The 17,750-nt window shown below is 44.3% G+C and overlaps 13 protein-coding genes across 13 annotated transcripts; 11 read left to right on the top strand and 2 right to left on the bottom strand.

The window, feature by feature from the left end:
- Positions 1–296: 296 nt before the first annotated feature.
- Positions 297–749, top strand: TM35_000311550 (uncharacterized protein; the record flags this gene model as incomplete). Its single annotated transcript, XM_029028636.1, has 1 exon — positions 297–749. The coding sequence occupies one exon, from the start codon at positions 297–299 to the stop codon at positions 747–749; it is 453 nt and encodes a 150-aa protein (XP_028880035.1).
- Positions 750–1,222: 473 nt separating this feature from the next.
- Positions 1,223–1,762, top strand: TM35_000311540 (uncharacterized protein; the record flags this gene model as incomplete). The annotated part of the gene is made up of 1 exon (XM_029028635.1): positions 1,223–1,762. The coding sequence occupies one exon, from the start codon at positions 1,223–1,225 to the stop codon at positions 1,760–1,762; it is 540 nt and encodes a 179-aa protein (XP_028880034.1).
- An 846-nt stretch (positions 1,763–2,608) lies between these two features.
- On the top strand, positions 2,609–3,781 carry TM35_000311530 (uncharacterized protein; the record flags this gene model as incomplete). The annotated part of the gene is made up of 1 exon (XM_029028634.1): positions 2,609–3,781. One exon carries the CDS (start codon positions 2,609–2,611, stop codon positions 3,779–3,781), a length of 1,173 nt encoding a protein of 390 aa, XP_028880033.1.
- Positions 3,782–4,528: 747 nt separating this feature from the next.
- On the top strand, positions 4,529–5,371 carry TM35_000311520 (uncharacterized protein; the record flags this gene model as incomplete). The annotated part of the gene is made up of 1 exon (XM_029028633.1): positions 4,529–5,371. One exon carries the CDS (start codon positions 4,529–4,531, stop codon positions 5,369–5,371), a length of 843 nt encoding a protein of 280 aa, XP_028880032.1.
- Positions 5,372–6,043: 672 nt separating this feature from the next.
- Positions 6,044–6,838, top strand: TM35_000311510 (uncharacterized protein; the record flags this gene model as incomplete). The annotated part of the gene is made up of 1 exon (XM_029028632.1): positions 6,044–6,838. The coding sequence occupies one exon, from the start codon at positions 6,044–6,046 to the stop codon at positions 6,836–6,838; it is 795 nt and encodes a 264-aa protein (XP_028880031.1).
- Positions 6,839–7,518: 680 nt separating this feature from the next.
- Positions 7,519–8,241, top strand: TM35_000311500 (uncharacterized protein; the record flags this gene model as incomplete). Its single annotated transcript, XM_029028631.1, has 1 exon — positions 7,519–8,241. The coding sequence occupies one exon, from the start codon at positions 7,519–7,521 to the stop codon at positions 8,239–8,241; it is 723 nt and encodes a 240-aa protein (XP_028880030.1).
- Positions 8,242–9,531: 1,290 nt separating this feature from the next.
- On the bottom strand, positions 9,532–9,888 carry TM35_000311490 (uncharacterized protein; the record flags this gene model as incomplete). The annotated part of the gene is made up of 1 exon (XM_029028630.1): positions 9,532–9,888. One exon carries the CDS (start codon positions 9,886–9,888, stop codon positions 9,532–9,534), a length of 357 nt encoding a protein of 118 aa, XP_028880029.1.
- A 497-nt stretch (positions 9,889–10,385) lies between these two features.
- TM35_000311480 (uncharacterized protein) lies at positions 10,386–10,868 on the bottom strand (the record flags this gene model as incomplete). The annotated part of the gene is made up of 1 exon (XM_029028629.1): positions 10,386–10,868. One exon carries the CDS (start codon positions 10,866–10,868, stop codon positions 10,386–10,388), a length of 483 nt encoding a protein of 160 aa, XP_028880028.1.
- Positions 10,869–11,876: 1,008 nt separating this feature from the next.
- On the top strand, positions 11,877–12,206 carry TM35_000311470 (uncharacterized protein; the record flags this gene model as incomplete). The annotated part of the gene is made up of 1 exon (XM_029028628.1): positions 11,877–12,206. The coding sequence occupies one exon, from the start codon at positions 11,877–11,879 to the stop codon at positions 12,204–12,206; it is 330 nt and encodes a 109-aa protein (XP_028880027.1).
- Positions 12,207–13,006: 800 nt separating this feature from the next.
- TM35_000311460 (uncharacterized protein) lies at positions 13,007–13,309 on the top strand (the record flags this gene model as incomplete). The annotated part of the gene is made up of 1 exon (XM_029028627.1): positions 13,007–13,309. One exon carries the CDS (start codon positions 13,007–13,009, stop codon positions 13,307–13,309), a length of 303 nt encoding a protein of 100 aa, XP_028880026.1.
- A 1,878-nt stretch (positions 13,310–15,187) lies between these two features.
- On the top strand, positions 15,188–15,616 carry TM35_000311450 (uncharacterized protein; the record flags this gene model as incomplete). The annotated part of the gene is made up of 1 exon (XM_029028626.1): positions 15,188–15,616. The coding sequence occupies one exon, from the start codon at positions 15,188–15,190 to the stop codon at positions 15,614–15,616; it is 429 nt and encodes a 142-aa protein (XP_028880025.1).
- Positions 15,617–15,790: 174 nt separating this feature from the next.
- On the top strand, positions 15,791–16,174 carry TM35_000311440 (uncharacterized protein; the record flags this gene model as incomplete). Its single annotated transcript, XM_029028625.1, has 1 exon — positions 15,791–16,174. The coding sequence occupies one exon, from the start codon at positions 15,791–15,793 to the stop codon at positions 16,172–16,174; it is 384 nt and encodes a 127-aa protein (XP_028880024.1).
- A 442-nt stretch (positions 16,175–16,616) lies between these two features.
- On the top strand, positions 16,617–16,982 carry TM35_000311430 (uncharacterized protein; the record flags this gene model as incomplete). The annotated part of the gene is made up of 1 exon (XM_029028624.1): positions 16,617–16,982. The coding sequence occupies one exon, from the start codon at positions 16,617–16,619 to the stop codon at positions 16,980–16,982; it is 366 nt and encodes a 121-aa protein (XP_028880023.1).
- Positions 16,983–17,750: the final 768 nt, after the last annotated feature.

Here is a 17,750-nt window from a genome sequence, read left to right as displayed (position 1 = left end):
CAGGCAAACTATGAGGCAACTATCATGGGATGTGTTGCCGCGTCAGGTGTCGCCCGATGGAAATGCGTGTTAGAAATGGAAACCAGCGCAACAAAAAACCGTATGGCAACAGGAAATATTGTGAATTGTGTAAAGCACGTTTTGCTTGGGTTGGGATTTTTGAATAAGAATGTGTTGCTCAGTATAAAAGACACATAAGCTACTCAGATTTAACAGACCATCGGCATGGATCTGATTCCAAGGCAGTGCGGATTACAAAATACCGATCAGAACTATATTTCACGAGGGTTTTGCATATGGGGGGTGTTCAATATTTGACGAAGTGGCACCAGCTGAGATATAAAACTGTGTTGCTGTACTGTCAACTCAAGGCCAAAAACTTTGATGCAGTTGCAGATGGGTTTAAGGAGGCAAAAGATGAATTTCATGATCGTATAAACAATGAATGCAATGGTGAAGCTTTTTTTTTCGAAACCTGTAGTGCGGTCATTGACGCAATGAGTAAGTGGGAAGAAACAGGTGATCGTACCTATTGGGATGAGGCCAAACCAATGTACGATGACAAATTGGAGAAATGTAATGCGTCTATGCCTAAGGATGAGCAGCAGGCGGAAGAGTTGGAGGGAAGGATGAATCGTTTCCCAAGTACATTTAATCGGAAAAATGCAGCGGATGTAAAACTAAATCTGAGCTATATGATAGGGAATTTGGCACAAACATTAATGAATGCATTTAAAATCTTCCAATAGTACACTACCTTCTTGAACTTGCACAAGCCCAAATCCAAGTGTTTAAGGGTACAGTGGTGGAAATGGGCGGATGAATTAAATTACCTGCACAGGCCATTCAAACACTCGTCAGGGGTCAATGCCAACATTTCACAGAGTCTGGAACCGTTGCTCGCACCGCACTCGAGAAGGAATGGCAGCATTGTTTTCAGAAAAGGTTTGTAGATACACACGCCCTGGAAAGGGCCGAAATTGGTCGTATTCAGTTTAAGCGACAACATTACAACTTTGCTGACTAAATCGGAAGCAGGAAGCGAGAATGTATATTGCTCTGATGCCGCCCCAAAACTGAGCTCGCCAAATAGTACAAGTTTAAACAGCAATATGCACGCACTGCTTGAGGGCACAATTAGTTAACTACAACCGCCAATGCGCACACAACTTCCACTCTTGACTGTTCCATAATTCTGTGCCACGGTGTTTCACGTGTGGATATGTGTGTGTGTGTGTGTGTGTGGTGCCTGGTGGCCCTACTGCTTTGCTGTGTGGGTGTGGCTCATGCTGCTGATCCACAACACACCGCTAGAATGGTGAAGAGGGCGGATGAGATGGCTAAGGAGACTATGAAACTGAAAGAGGAGTGCGAGAATGTCGCCACGACTGCTGAAGGGGCCGCCCGAAATGCCACAGTGTTTGCCATGCGCAGTATATATTATCTCGACCAAATTGCTGCTAACACAACAGAGGTGGGGATGGAGACGAAGAAGGGTAGTGAACTCATTGATAGTGCAACGGAGGCCGCAGCCGAAGAAGAGGAAGCGTCTGGCACAACTATAACGCAATCAGAAGAGACTATTGTTACAGACGCAACTGCTGTTGAAGAAGCAGAAAAGGTTTTAAACAACATGGCCGACGGTATGTGTGGAGGCTGCATTGGCTGGTATGGACACAACGAATATGAGAGCAATTGCGATAGAAGCTGTCAACGACTCGGACCTGTCACGCAGAGCGGCAATTGCAGCTTACGTTGCTGAGGAGAATGCGGAAGCTGCTGTTAAACGTGTGAACGTAGTCATTGGGCAACTCGATGCCGCGGCTGATGCTGCTCTGAATAAAAAGAAAGAAAATAGACGGCGCTCTCATAATGCTGCTGATATTCGTGTAATAAATACAAAGAAACTGTCACTGCTGCTGATCTCTGGGCTGAGCACTGTGGTGGGGTCCATTCCAGAGAGTGTTGGTAATCACTTGTTTACTGCTAATAATAATAATACAATTGCTACTGCGTTCAGTACACTGAACACCGAGAAAATTAACCCCAATGACACCCACTGGGCTAGGGTGCATCAATTTGTGTGGAAATATTTAAACTTTTTTTCATTTTTATACTTGTAAGCAGAGTATTGCTGTGCACCTCATGGTGTGTATCACTCTGCAATTGTGTGGTTCTGGTAAATGATATCTCTTTTTTTTTTTATCTTTTACATTATCTATGAGCGGGGTAACATGTCATTTGCTTGGTCCTATGGGGATATCGCAAATTGTAGTGCGGACAGGGAGAAACCAACACAGAGAGATTTATGCATTATCCGTTATTATTGTTTTTTTGTGTGTGGCTATCTCTGCAATGTTACCAAATGATATTCAATCTGTTTATAACCTTTTCTTGGGGATTGGGCGGGACTTCATTTTCTTTGAATAATGAGTATTTTCCCTAATATGTGTAGTTTCTTTGCATTATTGCTTGAGTCTATGTATGTGTGCAATAATAGCGGTGTAGTGGTGCTTTTATTTTCTGTTTTCTCTCTTTCTTTCTCTCTCTCTCTCTCTTTACACACACATGTAGACTCCAGTGATCCTCAGTGGTATTAATGACAAGAATGTCCATGTTGCCGTGCCGTGTGTTGTGTCTGTTGGCCATTGTGTTCTGCTGTGTGGGTGTAAGTGATGCCACGGGTACTTCTCAGGCACGGCAGGTATCTGCAAATAATACTGCCCCTTTAGTGGGAGATACGATTGCCACTAGTGGAGGTACATCAGCAGCAGCAACACGGGTATCATCAGTGGTAAATGGAAAGTCCTCTGAGAGTGTCAAGGAGGCTCTGCAATTCGCCAACAAACTGGTGGAGAGTATTACAGCAGCACACACAAAGGCGAAGACTGCTCCAGAGTCCTATGACAATGTTGTGCAGACTATTACTGAAGAAAAGAGAAGAGTGGAGGATGCGGTTGTAAAGGCAGATGAGGCACTTAAGCTGGCCGAAAGGAATGTGGAAGACATATTTACCGGACTAATGCAGATGGCTGAAAAAAGTAAAATTCTCTTAGTTAATGAAAGTGATAACTACTCAGAGCATGGAGAGAAAATACCAGTAGCACAGTCATTTGAAGACAATATGTCTGTTGCTGTTAGTAATGTTCTGAGTGTTATGGATAGCATCACCACCGCTCATATCGTTCTTTACACGACGGTGGCTAGTGTAGATGAACTAAAAGGGAATGTTGATGCGATGTTGCAACAGGCCAAAAAGGTGTTGAGAGCAGTGCAGAATGTGAAGACTACAACACGCAATTCTGTGTGGAAGGCAGCAGCCGTTGTGGCAGTGGAGAAGGTAGTAGAGATGCAAAAGAAGATCACTATGGCGAAAGAGAAAGCCGCAGAGGCAGTGAATCGCGCTACTGTAGCTGCAAGTACAGCAACGGAGGCAGTTGATGCATTTCTTCCCAAGGACTTGTCGCAACTAAAGAACATGTCGAAAACAAGAAGTGGTATCAAAGTTGTTTATGATTCTCATTCCCATAATCCAGTAGTAAATCAAAAAAAGCGTGATAATAGTGAGAAAATAAAAGATGCATTAAGGTTACGTGCCGCTGTAACTAAAGAACTCACTGAAACTGTGGATTCCAACACGAATGTGGTAATGAACACCATACGTGAGGGGCAGGAGATGGTAAAGCAAGCAAGCGATGCTTTCAAAGCAGCGGAGGAGGCAGCAAGACAGATACTAGACTCCCTCCGTGCTGCTGAAGAGACGTGGAAGAAGAGCGACTGAAGGAATAGTACATTCAGATGATGGAATCCACAAGGCCGGTAACACAACGAGTGAAGCTGTGGCAAATACTTCTACTACTCCTGCTGCTGTTGTTGCTGAGCATTGTGGTGGGGTTCCTTCCAGAGAGTGTTGGTAATCACTTGTTTACTGCTAATAATAATACAATTGCTACTGTGTTCAGTACACTAAGCACCGAGAAAATTAATCCCGATGACACCCACTGGGCTAGGGTGCATTGATTTGTGTGGAAATACTTAATCTTTTTTCATTTTTTATACTTGTAAGCAGAGTATTGCTTTGCACCTCGTGGTGTGTCTCACTCTGCAATTGTGTGATTTTTGGTAAATGATATCTCTTTTCTTTTTTATATGCTTTTACATTACGTGTGAATGGGGTAACATGTCATTTGCTTGTTCCCATGGGGACAGGGAGAAACCAACACAGAGAGATTTATATATTATCCGTTATTATTATTGTTTTTGTGTGTGTGGATATCTCTGCAATGTTACCAAATGATATTCAATTTGTTTATAATCTTTTTTTTCTTTGGGATTTGGATGGAACTTCATTTTCTTTGAATAATGGGTATTTTCCCTAATGTGTCTAATTCGTTTACACTATTGCTTGACTCGATATGTATGTGTGTGTGTGTGTAGTACTAGGGGTGTACTGGTGCTTTTATTTTCTCTCTCTCTCTCTTTACATACACACAGATTCCAGTGATCCTCAGTGGTATTAATGACAAGAATGTCCATGTTGCCGTGTCGTGTGTTGTGTCTTTTGGCCATTGTGTTCTGCTGTGTGGGTGTGGCTCATGCTGATGCTCTTTCACCATATTTTGTGAATTTGGTGAAGGAAGCAAACGAATTGGCTGAAAAAACTTCTAAACTTAAGGTGGAGTGCGACAACGCGGCCACGGCTGCTCGACAGGCCGGGGAAGAAGCTCATGTATTTGCTAACGAAATTTTATCTTCACTTGATAAAATTGCTGCTGATCCAAAAGAGGTGGAGGAAAGGAAGAGTAAAGGTCAAAAACTCATTGATAATGCAACGAAGGCTGCAGAGAAAGCAGAAAAAGTGCGCGACGAAACTTCAGAGAGTGCAAGGGCAACTGAAGACAAAGCCATGTTTCCTGGTGTACCAGAAGAAAAAGTTGAGGGGGCAAAGAAAGCAGCTGAAGAGGCAGACAAAGCGGTACAGGCTGCTATTAATGATATCGACGCTGCGAAAACTTATGCTAAACATGTGGAAGATGCCCTGCAGAAACTCGAAACCGCAGTTTCTGCTGCCAAGGAGAAGAAAGAAAAACAGTTGGAGTCTCAGGAACAGATAAAGGAAACATCTCTTGGTGAGCAGCAAGGCCTTACAGAAGGAAATAAGGTGGAGCAAACACAAGAAAAACAAAAACAGCACTACCGTTCTACTGTTACTATTAATATCCACGGAGATAATCTTGACGCCCTACTCAATGGTGCAGCGAATAACAGTGGTATGGCATTAAATGACGGCAGCAGCAGCCCTGCGTTACTGCGTGTTCAACTCCTGCTGCTGCTGCTGCTCTCTGTGCTGGGCTGCATGGCCGTGTGCTGAGCACTGTGGTGGGGTCCCTCCAGAGAGTGTTGGTAATCACTTGTTTACTGTTAATAATAATATAATTGCTACTGTGTTCAGTACACTGAGCACCAAGAAAAAAATAATCCCGATGACACCCATTGGGCTAGGGTGCATCAATTTGTGTGGAAATATTTAATCTCTTTTCATTTTTATACTTGTAAGCAGAGTATTGCTGTGCACCTTGTGCTGCCTCTCACTCTGCAATTGTGTGATTCTGGTAAATGATATCTCTTTTCTTTTTTATTTGCTTTTACATTATCTATGAGCGGGATAACATATAATTTGCTTGTTCCTTTGGGGACATCGCAAATTGTAATTAGGACAGGGAAAAACCAACACAGAGAAATTTATACATTATACGTTATTATTGTTTTTTTTTTGTGTGTGTGGCTATCTCTGCAATGTTACCAAATAATATTCAATTCGTATATAATCTTTACTTTTTCTTGGGATTGGATGGAACTTCATTTTCTTTGAATAATGGGTATTTTCCCCTAATGTGTCTAATTCCTTTACATTCATGCTTGACTCCATATATGTGTGTGTACGTAGTAATAGCGGTGTACTGGTGTTTTTCTTTCTCTTTTTCTCTCTCTCTCTTTACATACACACAGATTCCCGTGATCCTCAGTGGTATTAATGACAAGAATGCCCATGTTGCCGTGTCGTGTGTTGTGTTTGTTGGCCATTGTGTTCTGCTGTGTAAGTGTGACTCATGCAAATGCACATGGCAAGTCACCGTATGTTGAGCTGGCGAGAAAGAAGGTTGAGGAGACTTTAAAGCTGAAAGAGGAGTGTGAGAGAATCACCACCGCTACTACAGATGCCGCCCATAAAGCTCAAGCATTTGCTGAGGAAATTAAGGCTAATCTCGAAACAATTGCTGCTGACCCAAAAGAGGTGGAGAAAAGGAAGATTGAAGGTCGTAAATTTATTGAAAATACAACGCAGGCTGCAGCTGAAGCAAAAGAAGTGGCCGACAAAACTACAGAGAGTGCAACGGAAACTAAAAACAAAGTGTTTGCTCTTCCTGATGAAGAAGAAAAAATGAAGGCAGAGGATGCGGCTGAAGAGGCGGAAAACGCAGCACGTGTTGTTAAAGAGGCTGAGGATCGTGCGAACACTTATGTTAAACTTGTGGAAGATGCCCTGCAGAAACTCGACGACGAAGTTGCTGCTGCCAAAGAGAAGAAGGAAAAACCGGTGGAGACTCAGGCACAGGAACAGACAAGGGAAACACAAGAAAAACAAGAAAAACAAAAACAGCACTACCGTTCTACTGTTACTATTAATATCCACGGAGAAAACCTTGACGCCTTACTCAATGGTGCAGCGAATAACAGTGGTATGGCATTAAATGACGGCAGCAGCAGCCCTGCGTTACTGCGTGTTCCACTCCTGCTGCTGCTGCTCTCTGTGCTGGGCTGCATGGCCGTGTGCTGAGCACTGTGGTGGGGTCCATCCAGAGAGTGTTGGTAATCACTTGTTTACTGTTAATAATAATAATAATAATAATAATATAACTGCTACTGTGCTCGGTACACTGAGCACCGAAAAAATTGATCCCGATGACACCCACTGGGCTAGGGTGCATCAATTTGTATGGAAATACCTAATCTTTTTTCTTTTTTTATACTTGTAAGCAGAGTATTGCTGTGCTCCTTGTGCTGTGTCTCACTCTGCAATTGTTTATTTTTGGTAAATGATATCTCTTTTCTTTTTATCTTTTACATTACGTGTGAATGGGGTAACATATAATTTGCTTGTTCCTATGGGACATTGCAAATTATAATGGGGACAGGGAGAGACCAACACAGAGGGATTTATACATTATCCGTTATTATTGTTTTTGTGTGTGTGGCTATCTCTGCAATGTTACCAAATGATATTCATTTCGTATATAATCTTTTTTTTTTATTTAGGATTGGATGATTCTTCTTTTTCTTTGAATAATGGGTATTTTCCCCTAATGTGTCCAATTTCTTTGTATTCTTGCTTGACTCCATATGTGTGTGTGTAGTAATAGCGGTGTACTGGTGTTTTTCTTTCTTTCTATCTTTCTTTCTTCTTTACACACACACACATGCAGACTCCAGTGATCCTCAGTGGTATTAATGACAAGAATGTCCATGTTGCCGTATCGTGTGTTGTGTCTGTTGGCCCTTCTGTTCTGCTGTGTGGGTGTGGCTCATGCTGCTTCACATGACAGGTCAGAACTTGTTAAGGAAGCACAACAGAAGGCTAAGGAGACTTCGAGTCTGAAAGAGGAGTGTGTGAAAGCCACCAAGGCTGCTGAAGATGCCACGCATGAAGCTGAACGATTTGCTCTTGACATTGAGAAGAAACTGGAAACAATTGCTGCTAACCCAGAAGAGGTGAACAGAACGAAGAGTGAAGGTCTTAAACTCATTGATAAGGCGAGGGAGGTTGCAACCGAAGCAATAGAAGTGGCCGTCAGAACTTCTGATAGTGCAAAGAAAACTGAAGACATAATCAACTCTCCTGGTGGACAAAGAGATGCTGAGGCGGCAATGAAAGTAATTGAAGAGGCAGAAAGCGCGGTAATTGAGGCTTACAAACATGCTGACAATGCTAGACTTCGTGCTATTGATGTGGAGGATGTCCTAGAGAAACTTGACGCCGCAGTTGCTGCTGCTAAAGAGAAGGAAGAAAAACAGTTGGAGTCTCAGGCACAGGAACAGACAAATGAAACATCTCTTCTACCCACGAATGCTTCAAAAACGAATGGCATCACACGAAATGACGGCAGTAGCAGCCCTGCGTTACTGCGTGTTCCACTCCTGCTGCTGCTGCTCTCTGTGCTGGGCTGCATGGCCGTGTGCTGAGCACTGTGCTGGGGTCCCTTCCAGAGAGTGTTGGTAATCACTTGTTTACTGTTAATAATAATAATAATAATAATAATAATAATAATAATAATATAACTGCTACTGTGTTCAGTACACTAAGCATCGAGAAAATTAATCCCGATGACACCCACTGGACTAGGGTACATCAATTTGTGTGGAAATACCTAATCTTTTTTCTTTTTTTATACTTGTAAGCAGAGTATTGCTGTGCTCCTTGTGCTGTCTCTCACTCTGCAATTGTGTGATTCTGGTAAATAATATCTCTTTTCTTTTTATCTTTCACATTACGTGTGAATGGGGTAACATATAATTTGCTTGTTCCTATGGGGACACTGCAAATTGTAAATTGGACAGGGAGAAATCAACACATGGAGAGAGGTTTATACATTATCCGTTATTATTGCTGTTTTTGTGTGTGTGGCTATCTCTGTAATGTTACCAAATAAAATTTAATTCGTATATAATCTTTTTTTTTACTTAGGATTGGATGATTCTTCTTTTTCTTTGAATAATGGATATTTTTCCTAATATGTATCTAATTTCTTTGTTTTATTGCTTGACCCTACGCGCGTGTGTAGGAATAGCGGTGTACTGGTGCTTTTCTGTTTTTTCTCTCTCGTTGCCTCGCCCCCCACACCACACACACCCCCCGCCCACAAAGCCAAGGTGGGGACGAAAGGAACCGGTTGGTTTTTTTTTTTTTTTTTTTTTGTAGTCTGTTGTTGTTGTTGCTTGGTTTTGTTTTGGCGGTGGTTCGGATCCCCCTCGGCCGGGCGGCGCCGGCGGGTAAAACCTCAGAAAACCCCCTCGACGTCGAAACGAGGGGGATGCGAAGCGTAACCCAGCCAGTAGAGGAACGAACCGCCGAAGACAACGCCGAAACAAACCGCGCGTGGGGAAAGGCGGATCCCCATTTTGTTTTTTCCCATGGGATTCCGTTCTTTGCCTCAGGAGGCGGCGGGCCCCCTCCCGACAAAGGCCCCCCCAAAATAAACCGAGGCCAAACCAAACGCGCTAGGTTCGAAAGGCGCCCCATCCCTTCCCATGGCCGAACGCGATCGGCATGGGGAAGGCAACCCTTTACCCCTGCGTCGGGGCACATAACTGTTCCAGGGGGTTCTTTTTTTTTTTTTTTTTTTGTGCCCCCGCGGACGCGGGGGGGATTTCCTGCGGGCGGGATCTTCCGTCCATGCCGCGGCGCTCAAACTCGTGGCGAAAGGCGGCGCTTTAAATTATTTCGAAGGAAAAGGGTCGGCTTTTTTTCTTTCTTTATTTCTTTCCTTGACCCTTCCTGTTGCCTCTGGATGTTCTTGGGGTGTGTGGAACGCCTTTGGTGAGGACGATTCCCTTGACATTATTGCCCCATCGTTTGATCGCTCCAAGCGCCACGCCGCGTTCTTCTTTTATCCCTTCAAGTTCCTGAAAGTTCTGTGTCTGTTGTTTTTTTGTTTTGCGCTTCCCCACTGAAAGTCCTCTTCCTTTAATTGTGCTCGCGTGCGGCGGCACCGGCGGTATAACAACGGCCCTCGCGCCCTCCAGGCCCAACCAAAACCGCAAGGCAACCCTTTGGGATCGTTGTGCCAACCAACTTCTCCAAAACCCAAGTTCCACCCAACGGCCCCACATCAAAGCAAAAGATTCTTACGGCACCAAGCTTTAAAGATCAACAAACCACTATGAGATTTCAAAACTCCAAATATAAAAATATTTTATCACCTACATTTTTCCGAATCAATGAAAAGGATATACCATTTTTTTTTTTCTGAAGCCCGGGATGAGGTATATATATTTTTTTTTTCTGGCACCGCCGCGGCCGTCTTTTTTTTTTTTCAACGCCCAAAAGGCGGGTGAAAAGGGGATATTTTCTCGAGCCCTTTTCAAAATAATGGCAAAGTCAAAAAGGAAAAGTTTTTCTTTAATCCGGACCAACATTTCCAACCCCAGCTGCCCAATGGGATTCTTTATTTGCGAGGCCTGGCGGGTGTGCGCGAGCAACTTCCAAAACACAAGCACGCATAGGATGCGTTTCTTACAAAACAATAAAGTTAAACCATTCATGAAGAATCTCTTTCTAACGGCCAAAACAGTGGCCAGGATAGAATGCGTAATTCGAAAATGGAACTTTATATCATGGTAATTCCAACTAAAAAAAAACGGCTACGGTTCTTCATGAGGCAGAGAGTTTTAGTACAATAAAGAAACTTCAAAGAAGGGAGTTGCCACAAGCTCTGCTGAAGAGAAGCAGATTTATTCACCAAGAAGGTTTTATGCCGTCTCCAACCTGAAGCGGTGAAGGGATCTATTGGCCCCCATATATATTTTTTTCTAGTTCTTCTGTTTAAGGGAAGACTCTGGAGAGCATCCGCAGCTGTTATCTTTACAAGAAACTTACTCTTAAAGCTGAAAACCCCACTGGCACCAACCAATTGGGTATAAAATACCTTTTCCAACACAGAACGGAAGGCCCTCGCCAAAAACATTGGCCAAATAAAGGATAAACAAATGACACCATTCAAAATAAAATATGCCAGCACAGAAACCGTACATAAACACCTGGAGTCAACAACCCCACCGCCACCACCACCACCGCCACCAACAATTCCCATAGAGAAGGCGCCCGACGACCACCCCCGCAACGGCGCCTTTTGGGAGACACCCCGCCGCCCACAAGCCAACACCCGGAAAACATCGCCCCCATTTCGCCGAATCCGGGAGGCGCCAGGTAAGACATTCCCGTATAAAGGATGGGAAAAAAAACAAGGAGAATATGTGATTTGCCATTTCGTGTGGCAACTAAAAAAAAAAAAAAAAAAAAAAAAAAAAAAAAAAAAAAAACGAAAAATGTCGGTGGGGGCAACTTTTATCAACCCCTCCTGGTTCAAAAATCGATCTGGGAAATTGCGGGGCGTTGAAAAAGTTAACCCCTTTAACCTCATACACCGTTTTCCGACGCAATGCCACACACTTGGAATATATTTATTCCCACCCACTTGCGCATTCAAGGGTTTTTATTTTAGCCCCTTTGGGGTTTCTGTGGAACTGGGGTGGCTTGGCAGAAGGAAGGGAAGAACACAAAAGCAAAAGGAAGAAATAAAAAAAAAACCTCGAAATGCCGACCCCACCCCGCACGAAACCACGCAACCGCGGGGCGATAACAAACCCGGCGCGGCCCTGCCAAAACACATAATTTTTTATGAAAACAGAAAAAAAAAATGGAACTGTAGATAAAACGAAAACATAAACAAACATTTGGGTACAGACAAGTTGGGGGTACCTAAAAATTGGGACGAAAAGGCCAACGCAAACCCCACCAAAAGCTTAAGGAACCCCCGCACCTACAAACCGGGAAAGTCACCTTTTTTTTTATTTTTTACAGCACCTTCCATCATTAGAAACAATAATATTCTACCGATGCACGCGCTTAGTTGGTGTTGTGGTGCGCCTTTTCGTTTTTTTAACGGTTTGGTCTTTCCCCTTTGGTTCGGCCGTGGCCGCCGAAACCCGCAACACCAACGCCAGCCAAGCCACCCACAACATCAAAAACGCGAGAAATCTACACCGGGACCGTGGGGCACAACAGAAAACCCACCCATAACACACAGATCCCAAAACGAATGCCACGATTTCCCGCCAAAATGTTTATCAATTTGTTTCTTTCTTTTGGCGCCCCTCCTGGGGGTCCCCATCGTCAGGTTGGCTGGAGGGGCGCCCGCAACCCCGAAAGGGGAATAAACCACAAGAGGCAAGAAAAAAAAAGGGACAAGCTGGGCTTCAGTGCCTCCTATGCTTCCCCGTTCCTTTTGAAAACCCATTTTTTTTTTGGCGCCAATGTTTATTTCCGCTCTGCGCTTTTGCGGTCCTTTGGCGGGCCTTTGGGCCGAGATGTCTTTCCGCACTGGCCCTCCAAAGAAGGAAATGAAGCAGATAAAGGAGCCATAACATAGGAAAATAAACGGTTTTATTACCCAAAACAAGCGCCGCGAATCCTATAACTGGCACCTTTCAACCCGGACCCGCGCCCCAACCGACCAAAAACCACCAGCAACCACACCCCCGAAGATATATACAGGCGGTCTTTTTTTTTTCCAACCACCTGGTTTCAAATAGAACCTCCAAACCTGAGGAAACAAAAGAAGAACTCAAAGAGTATTAGGACGCCTTCCCTCTAGGGGCGTAAGAAACAAAAAAAAAAAGCCAAACCAATATTCTGCCACTTCATTTCAATACGGAAGAGCCGGTTCCAAAAGAAAAAAAAAATCTTGGGACCTCACGTATTCTTTTATCTGCTCTTTAAAAACACGCCCGCATCAAACGCAGAGACACCCACAAAGAAATACCTAATATAGGGTGGTGCGGAGGTGAAATATAGCAAACCTCCTCATGGCTGAAATCTGAGAGGAATACCGCCCCAAGGGGTAAAGTGCCCCACCGTTGCCGCAGCTAAAGAAAGAGAAGGCAAACGGCCAACGGAACCACTAGCGCGAAAGATCCCCACCCGGCAGCAAGCCAAAAGAATCCGCGCTTCGTCAAAATTCTAGCCGATAACCTGCCGCTCAACTGAGAAAATTCTTTGGCGCAGTCCGCATTTATTGACGAATCCGTGAAATTTATCACTTTTATCGCGCCGAACCCGCACGGGCCTGTCAGTTTAGCGAAGCAATTTGGATACCAAACTTTGACAGCCTTAGATCCCAGGATCGCATTTATCACCACATCTGTCGCCCAATCCTAAGGAAGTAAACACATGGTTTTCCCACGAAGAACCCTGCATTCAACAAGAGCAATAAAAAAGCCGTTTATTCCCCACCACCAGGCCTTCTTCCAAAGGTGGGTTGGGATAAAATCCTACACAACCCACAACAGCAGAAACGGCAGCACCTCGTTGAAAAAAAAGGCTTTGGCGCCACTGCACGTTGATCACTTTAAACTGGCACAAGCGTTACGCACTTTTCTCTGGCATGTGGAAGATTCGTGGTTTCACAACAAAGCCAAACAGAGTAGCAACCGGCAACTCACCACCTCCTTTAAGGGCAGGAGGGCTTTATAATGAAAATGACTTTGAAACGCTTTCTCGCACAACAACACCCACAAACCCATTAACCATCGCGCTCCCTAATTCCGAAAGGATTTTTTTTTTTTTTGGTAGATCGATGCATTTCGGAAAGAGCAGAAACTGCGGGGGACCCCGCCTCCACCAAAAACGGATCTTTGTTTCCAGTATTCGTTTACCCTTTAGCATTTTTTCGGTAAAAAAATTTAGAGCGAAAAGCCAACAGTTCAAGTAAAGTGGAAGAAACTAAAAATCAGGGAAGGCGGTGGGGTGGAGTTTCAGACTTCACCGCAACAGAGGGCAAAGGCAAACACAGAGAGAAGCACATTAAAAACCAGCGAACGTTATTCAATCAAAAGAAAATCAAAGAGGGAGTAACAGACGCAGAAACTTCCCAACAGCCATTACCAATTATTAAGAAAGGGATATTTTCCTTCCAAAAATAGGCGGGAGCGCACAATCGCTGCGACTTCCAATGGGTACGCTTCTCTAAATAATCCCTTTCGAAGCCAACCGTAGCGACCCGCAGAAGTCCAACCCGCAACCACCGGCAGCATCAAGAACTCTCTGGCGAGGGGCTGCCGAACGTCTCCCAAAACACCCGTTTCTCCTAGAATGTGGTGCGCGCACGGACGCCCAGAAAAAAAAACTCAAATCTGCAGGATCTCCGCTGGGTGTGTGGGTGGGGCGACTGCTCTCTAGACGCTGTTTTCCTACCAGTTTCATGACCTGGAAAGGTTAAAGGGTCCACGAAGGAAGGCCGGCACAAACAAAGGCGCCGGTGTTTTGCCCGGGAATGGTCGAAAGGCTTCTTTAACCTTTGGCTGAAAATCATCTTTGGATAGGAAATTCTATTTTCTCTTTGCCTGCGTGGTCTACCCCCGCGGCGAACCCAGGAAAAAAACTGATACAAGTTGCTGCGGCATACGGTTTCAGTTTTCCTTTCCCCTGGGGACTGAAACGGACATTCTGGACATATTACTGTTTTCACATTTTCTTTTTAATTGTTTGGAAAAGAAAACAATATCCCTTTCTCAAGAAAGCAATGAAAGGCTTCTTACTGCAGGAACCAACTTGCCATGCATTCTGGGGGCATTGAAATATACTAACCAAAGATTCCTTTGCACCTTTCTCCGCGAGAAATACGCACCACCCAGAGATCTTACATAAAAAATGCAATAATTGAAGGCGACTTTCGGAGTCCATGCAAAAGAAAACAAAAAAAATTATAGTTTAACTGCTATTATTAAGTTTCTCTAACGTTGCAAATGTCGCTCCGTATCTGAAAAGAAGAATAAAATAAAATGGAATTTATATTAAATGAAATAAAAAGTACATAATAGGCGAAAAACTCAAAAGGTATTTTGAAAATAATTAACAATTCCAAATTGGTTTCTTCTTATTTTTGCATTTGAAATTCTAAATAAATCTTTGGACCATTTCAGTTATTCCATGAATGGTTCCGTGACATTGAAAAAATCCCCCCAGACACAGCAGCAAGTAGAGAGAAAAAACCCTTGAAGAACCTTTAAAAAACGTCTGGTTTGCAATTGCATAGTTTGAAATGGACAAAATCACGTTATGCTGGGTTTGTTGCGGTAAAAAAGCAAAAGAATAACTTTTTTCGCTTTTTCTTTGAGACGGGTTGAGAAAATAAAGAACGAGTATTACGTTAATAGGAATTTGCCCCTTCACACTCTCTCAAACGTTAGTTTCCGAATAAAGTAATTTAATAAGCAAGGAAAATGTCAAGTACGAACTACCTGCCTTACTTAACGGCACAGCGGCAGACTAGCACGCAGGCGTTCGCAGTTTTTGTGACCCATGACGCCCCTACGGCTTTTGCATTTGAATTTCGTCTAGATTGTGGTAAAAATGGAGCCAAATACATCCATGAATTGTGCGACCTTGTGCCACCACCTCATGATTGGCTTCACTATGGCACGAAATACAGATTTTCAACAAGCTTTTAAGAAAGCACTCGCGCACTTCAGTTTCGAATGGGCGGCAGTGGAAGAAAAAAAATCACTATTATATGACCAATACAAATGTACAGGTCCAGGAGATGCAAAGACAAATGACACAAATTTGCCATTAAACCCCTGGGTCAACAACACAAATGAGAAAAATGCGTCCACAATCGCGGGCGACTCAGAAGCAACTGGGAGAAAAGCAAGCACAACCCGCGGCAGCACTACAGCAACTCGTTCAAAGAGAGATTCAGGCGGTGAAATTGCTGCAACAAATAGCGCAGGAGCATCCCAATACAAGCGCGGCGTAAGACAAATGCCGGAATTCCCATAACACCCTCAACAAAACCATTGATTTATCACAAATCCCATGGAAATGGGATAAGGCACCAATGGCGCACTAGGAATGGCCTAAAATTGGGATTTCAGGGGAACACAGGGGCCCCGACTGCCAGCAAGGAACGGCGGCTTCAGGCCAGAGGAGCGAATCCGTACTTTTGAAGGAATAATGGATTATTTGAGGGGGATATCACCCAGCCAATTGGTGACCGCATGCCGGGAAAAGTTTTTCCCATGCCGGCGAACCCTTCCCCAGATTATGGCGAGGCATGGGGCGATTTTCTGCAATGGACGCGCCTTGTTCGTAGTGAAGGGGTGGCGGCGCAACGGGTTCAAATGGGATGATGGCTCTGCGCAAAGGCACGGGCAATACAAACGGTTAAGGGCCTTCCGGGGGCGAGGATGCGGGACATTCGGGGGCCATCGTTGGGCCTCAAAAAAGAGGATAATCCTTCATACAGGCTACCATGAAGTGTCAGAAGAAACATTCGGCATCACCACCACCATCCAGCAAGGCACGATGTTTCAGTTGTGGCCGTATTGGGCATTATAGCTCTACGCGCCATGTCACTTTGCAAAAAGAACTTTACAAGCCAAAAAAAAAAAAAAAATTGAACACGATCCCAACCCACGATTGCGAACACGGCAGGGGAAACACGCGGATCCCACGGAACTCCCGCGAAGCACGGCGCGTTATCTGGGCCATTGGGCCGCAACAATCAACAACCCCGCCCACCTAAGATCATTGATGCAAAACATTTGGAAAAATTGGCAGCAGCAAAATGGGAATTAATAGAATTTACAAGACAACATTCCTGCGCCCCCTTCAAAGGGCACAAAATGCTTCAACGATCACACCGCAACAGAGTGACATCAAAAGATGAAGAAGCACAATTGCCGTTGCAACAAATAGACGTTGGAACACCGTCCACCCATTGGATTAGAGGACGTCCGAACAAAGGGCCAGGAGGCGTTGGGACGAGGTGTGGAATATTATGCAGAAACCCGAGTTACACGCCAGACGGCGTGAATCCAATTTAAGAATTAACAACGCTGATGCGCAGCGTATGAAGGAAGCGGGAATTATTTGTACAGCTTCATCACACCCAACCGCAGGATGGGTAGTACCGTTTACGGTAGTGGAGGGAAAACCCTCCGGGCAGAGAAGGCGATTCATTGCTTTGCCAAGAGAAAATAACACTCAGGATTATTATGAGGCTGATGTTCCTCTGGGACGCATTTCCCGGTACCTGGATGTAGTTTGCGACGAAACTGCAACTTTATTTGATTTAAAGGCATCATTTTTCCAGGTGGCTCTGCCAGAGAACATGCGCGCAAATTTCCGTTGCCACACGGAATAAGGAGAACTCGTCAGGTTAACTCGCCTTCCTATGGGCTATAAATGTAGTCCTGGTATTTTAAATACCATTACAAGAGTTCTGGCTGGTGATCCGGCACTGGTAATGCCACAGTACGCTGCACCAAAAGATTTACACATACACGTTTGGATTGATAACATCCGAATAAGTGGTCCACACAAAAAGGTGGAAGTGTGGGGAAAGAAAATCTTGCATAACACGCAACGCTGCGGTGCCACTATTGAGGAACAACAGTTAAAAACAAAGGAATATGATTTCATAGGGAGCACACTTTAACCACAAGGAAAACACGGTTTCTTTAAGGAAAAAGAGAATAAAGAGGTTGCAAGAAGCACCACTATTGGTACACTCAAAAGTTGAAGAATAGGAGAGCACAGTTTCACCCGCGATGTGCGGGGCAGAGGGCGTGGGGGAATCTTTTTTCCCTTATTATTTTTTCTTAAAAATAGTGCGTCGACGATTGTCATGTTCAAATCGAGGTTTAATACGGCCATAAGGCTAGAGAAGTTTATCCCCAAATGCGAGGGACATTGGGCAAAATTGGCTCAAAAGATTGTTAACAAACGAGCCAGTTTACCCACTGCAGCACTTGCCATCCACCAACAACGCTGGTAACAGACACATCCATGTACGGATGGGGAACTTGTTGTTATTGAAGGGTTCAGGGGAGGTTTTGGCGGCAGGCGGTGCGTGGGAGCATTCGCACCGCAAATGATATCCCAAGCAGAAGTGCGCCCGGTTCTTCTCGCA

This window comes from Trypanosoma theileri (assembly GCF_002087225.1).
Source record: "Trypanosoma theileri isolate Edinburgh chromosome Unknown TM35_Tth_31_V1, whole genome shotgun sequence".
NCBI lineage: Eukaryota > Euglenozoa > Kinetoplastea > Trypanosomatida > Trypanosomatidae > Trypanosoma > Trypanosoma theileri.
Note: the sequence above shows the minus strand (reverse complement) of the source record. Positions and strands in the feature narration are given on the sequence as shown.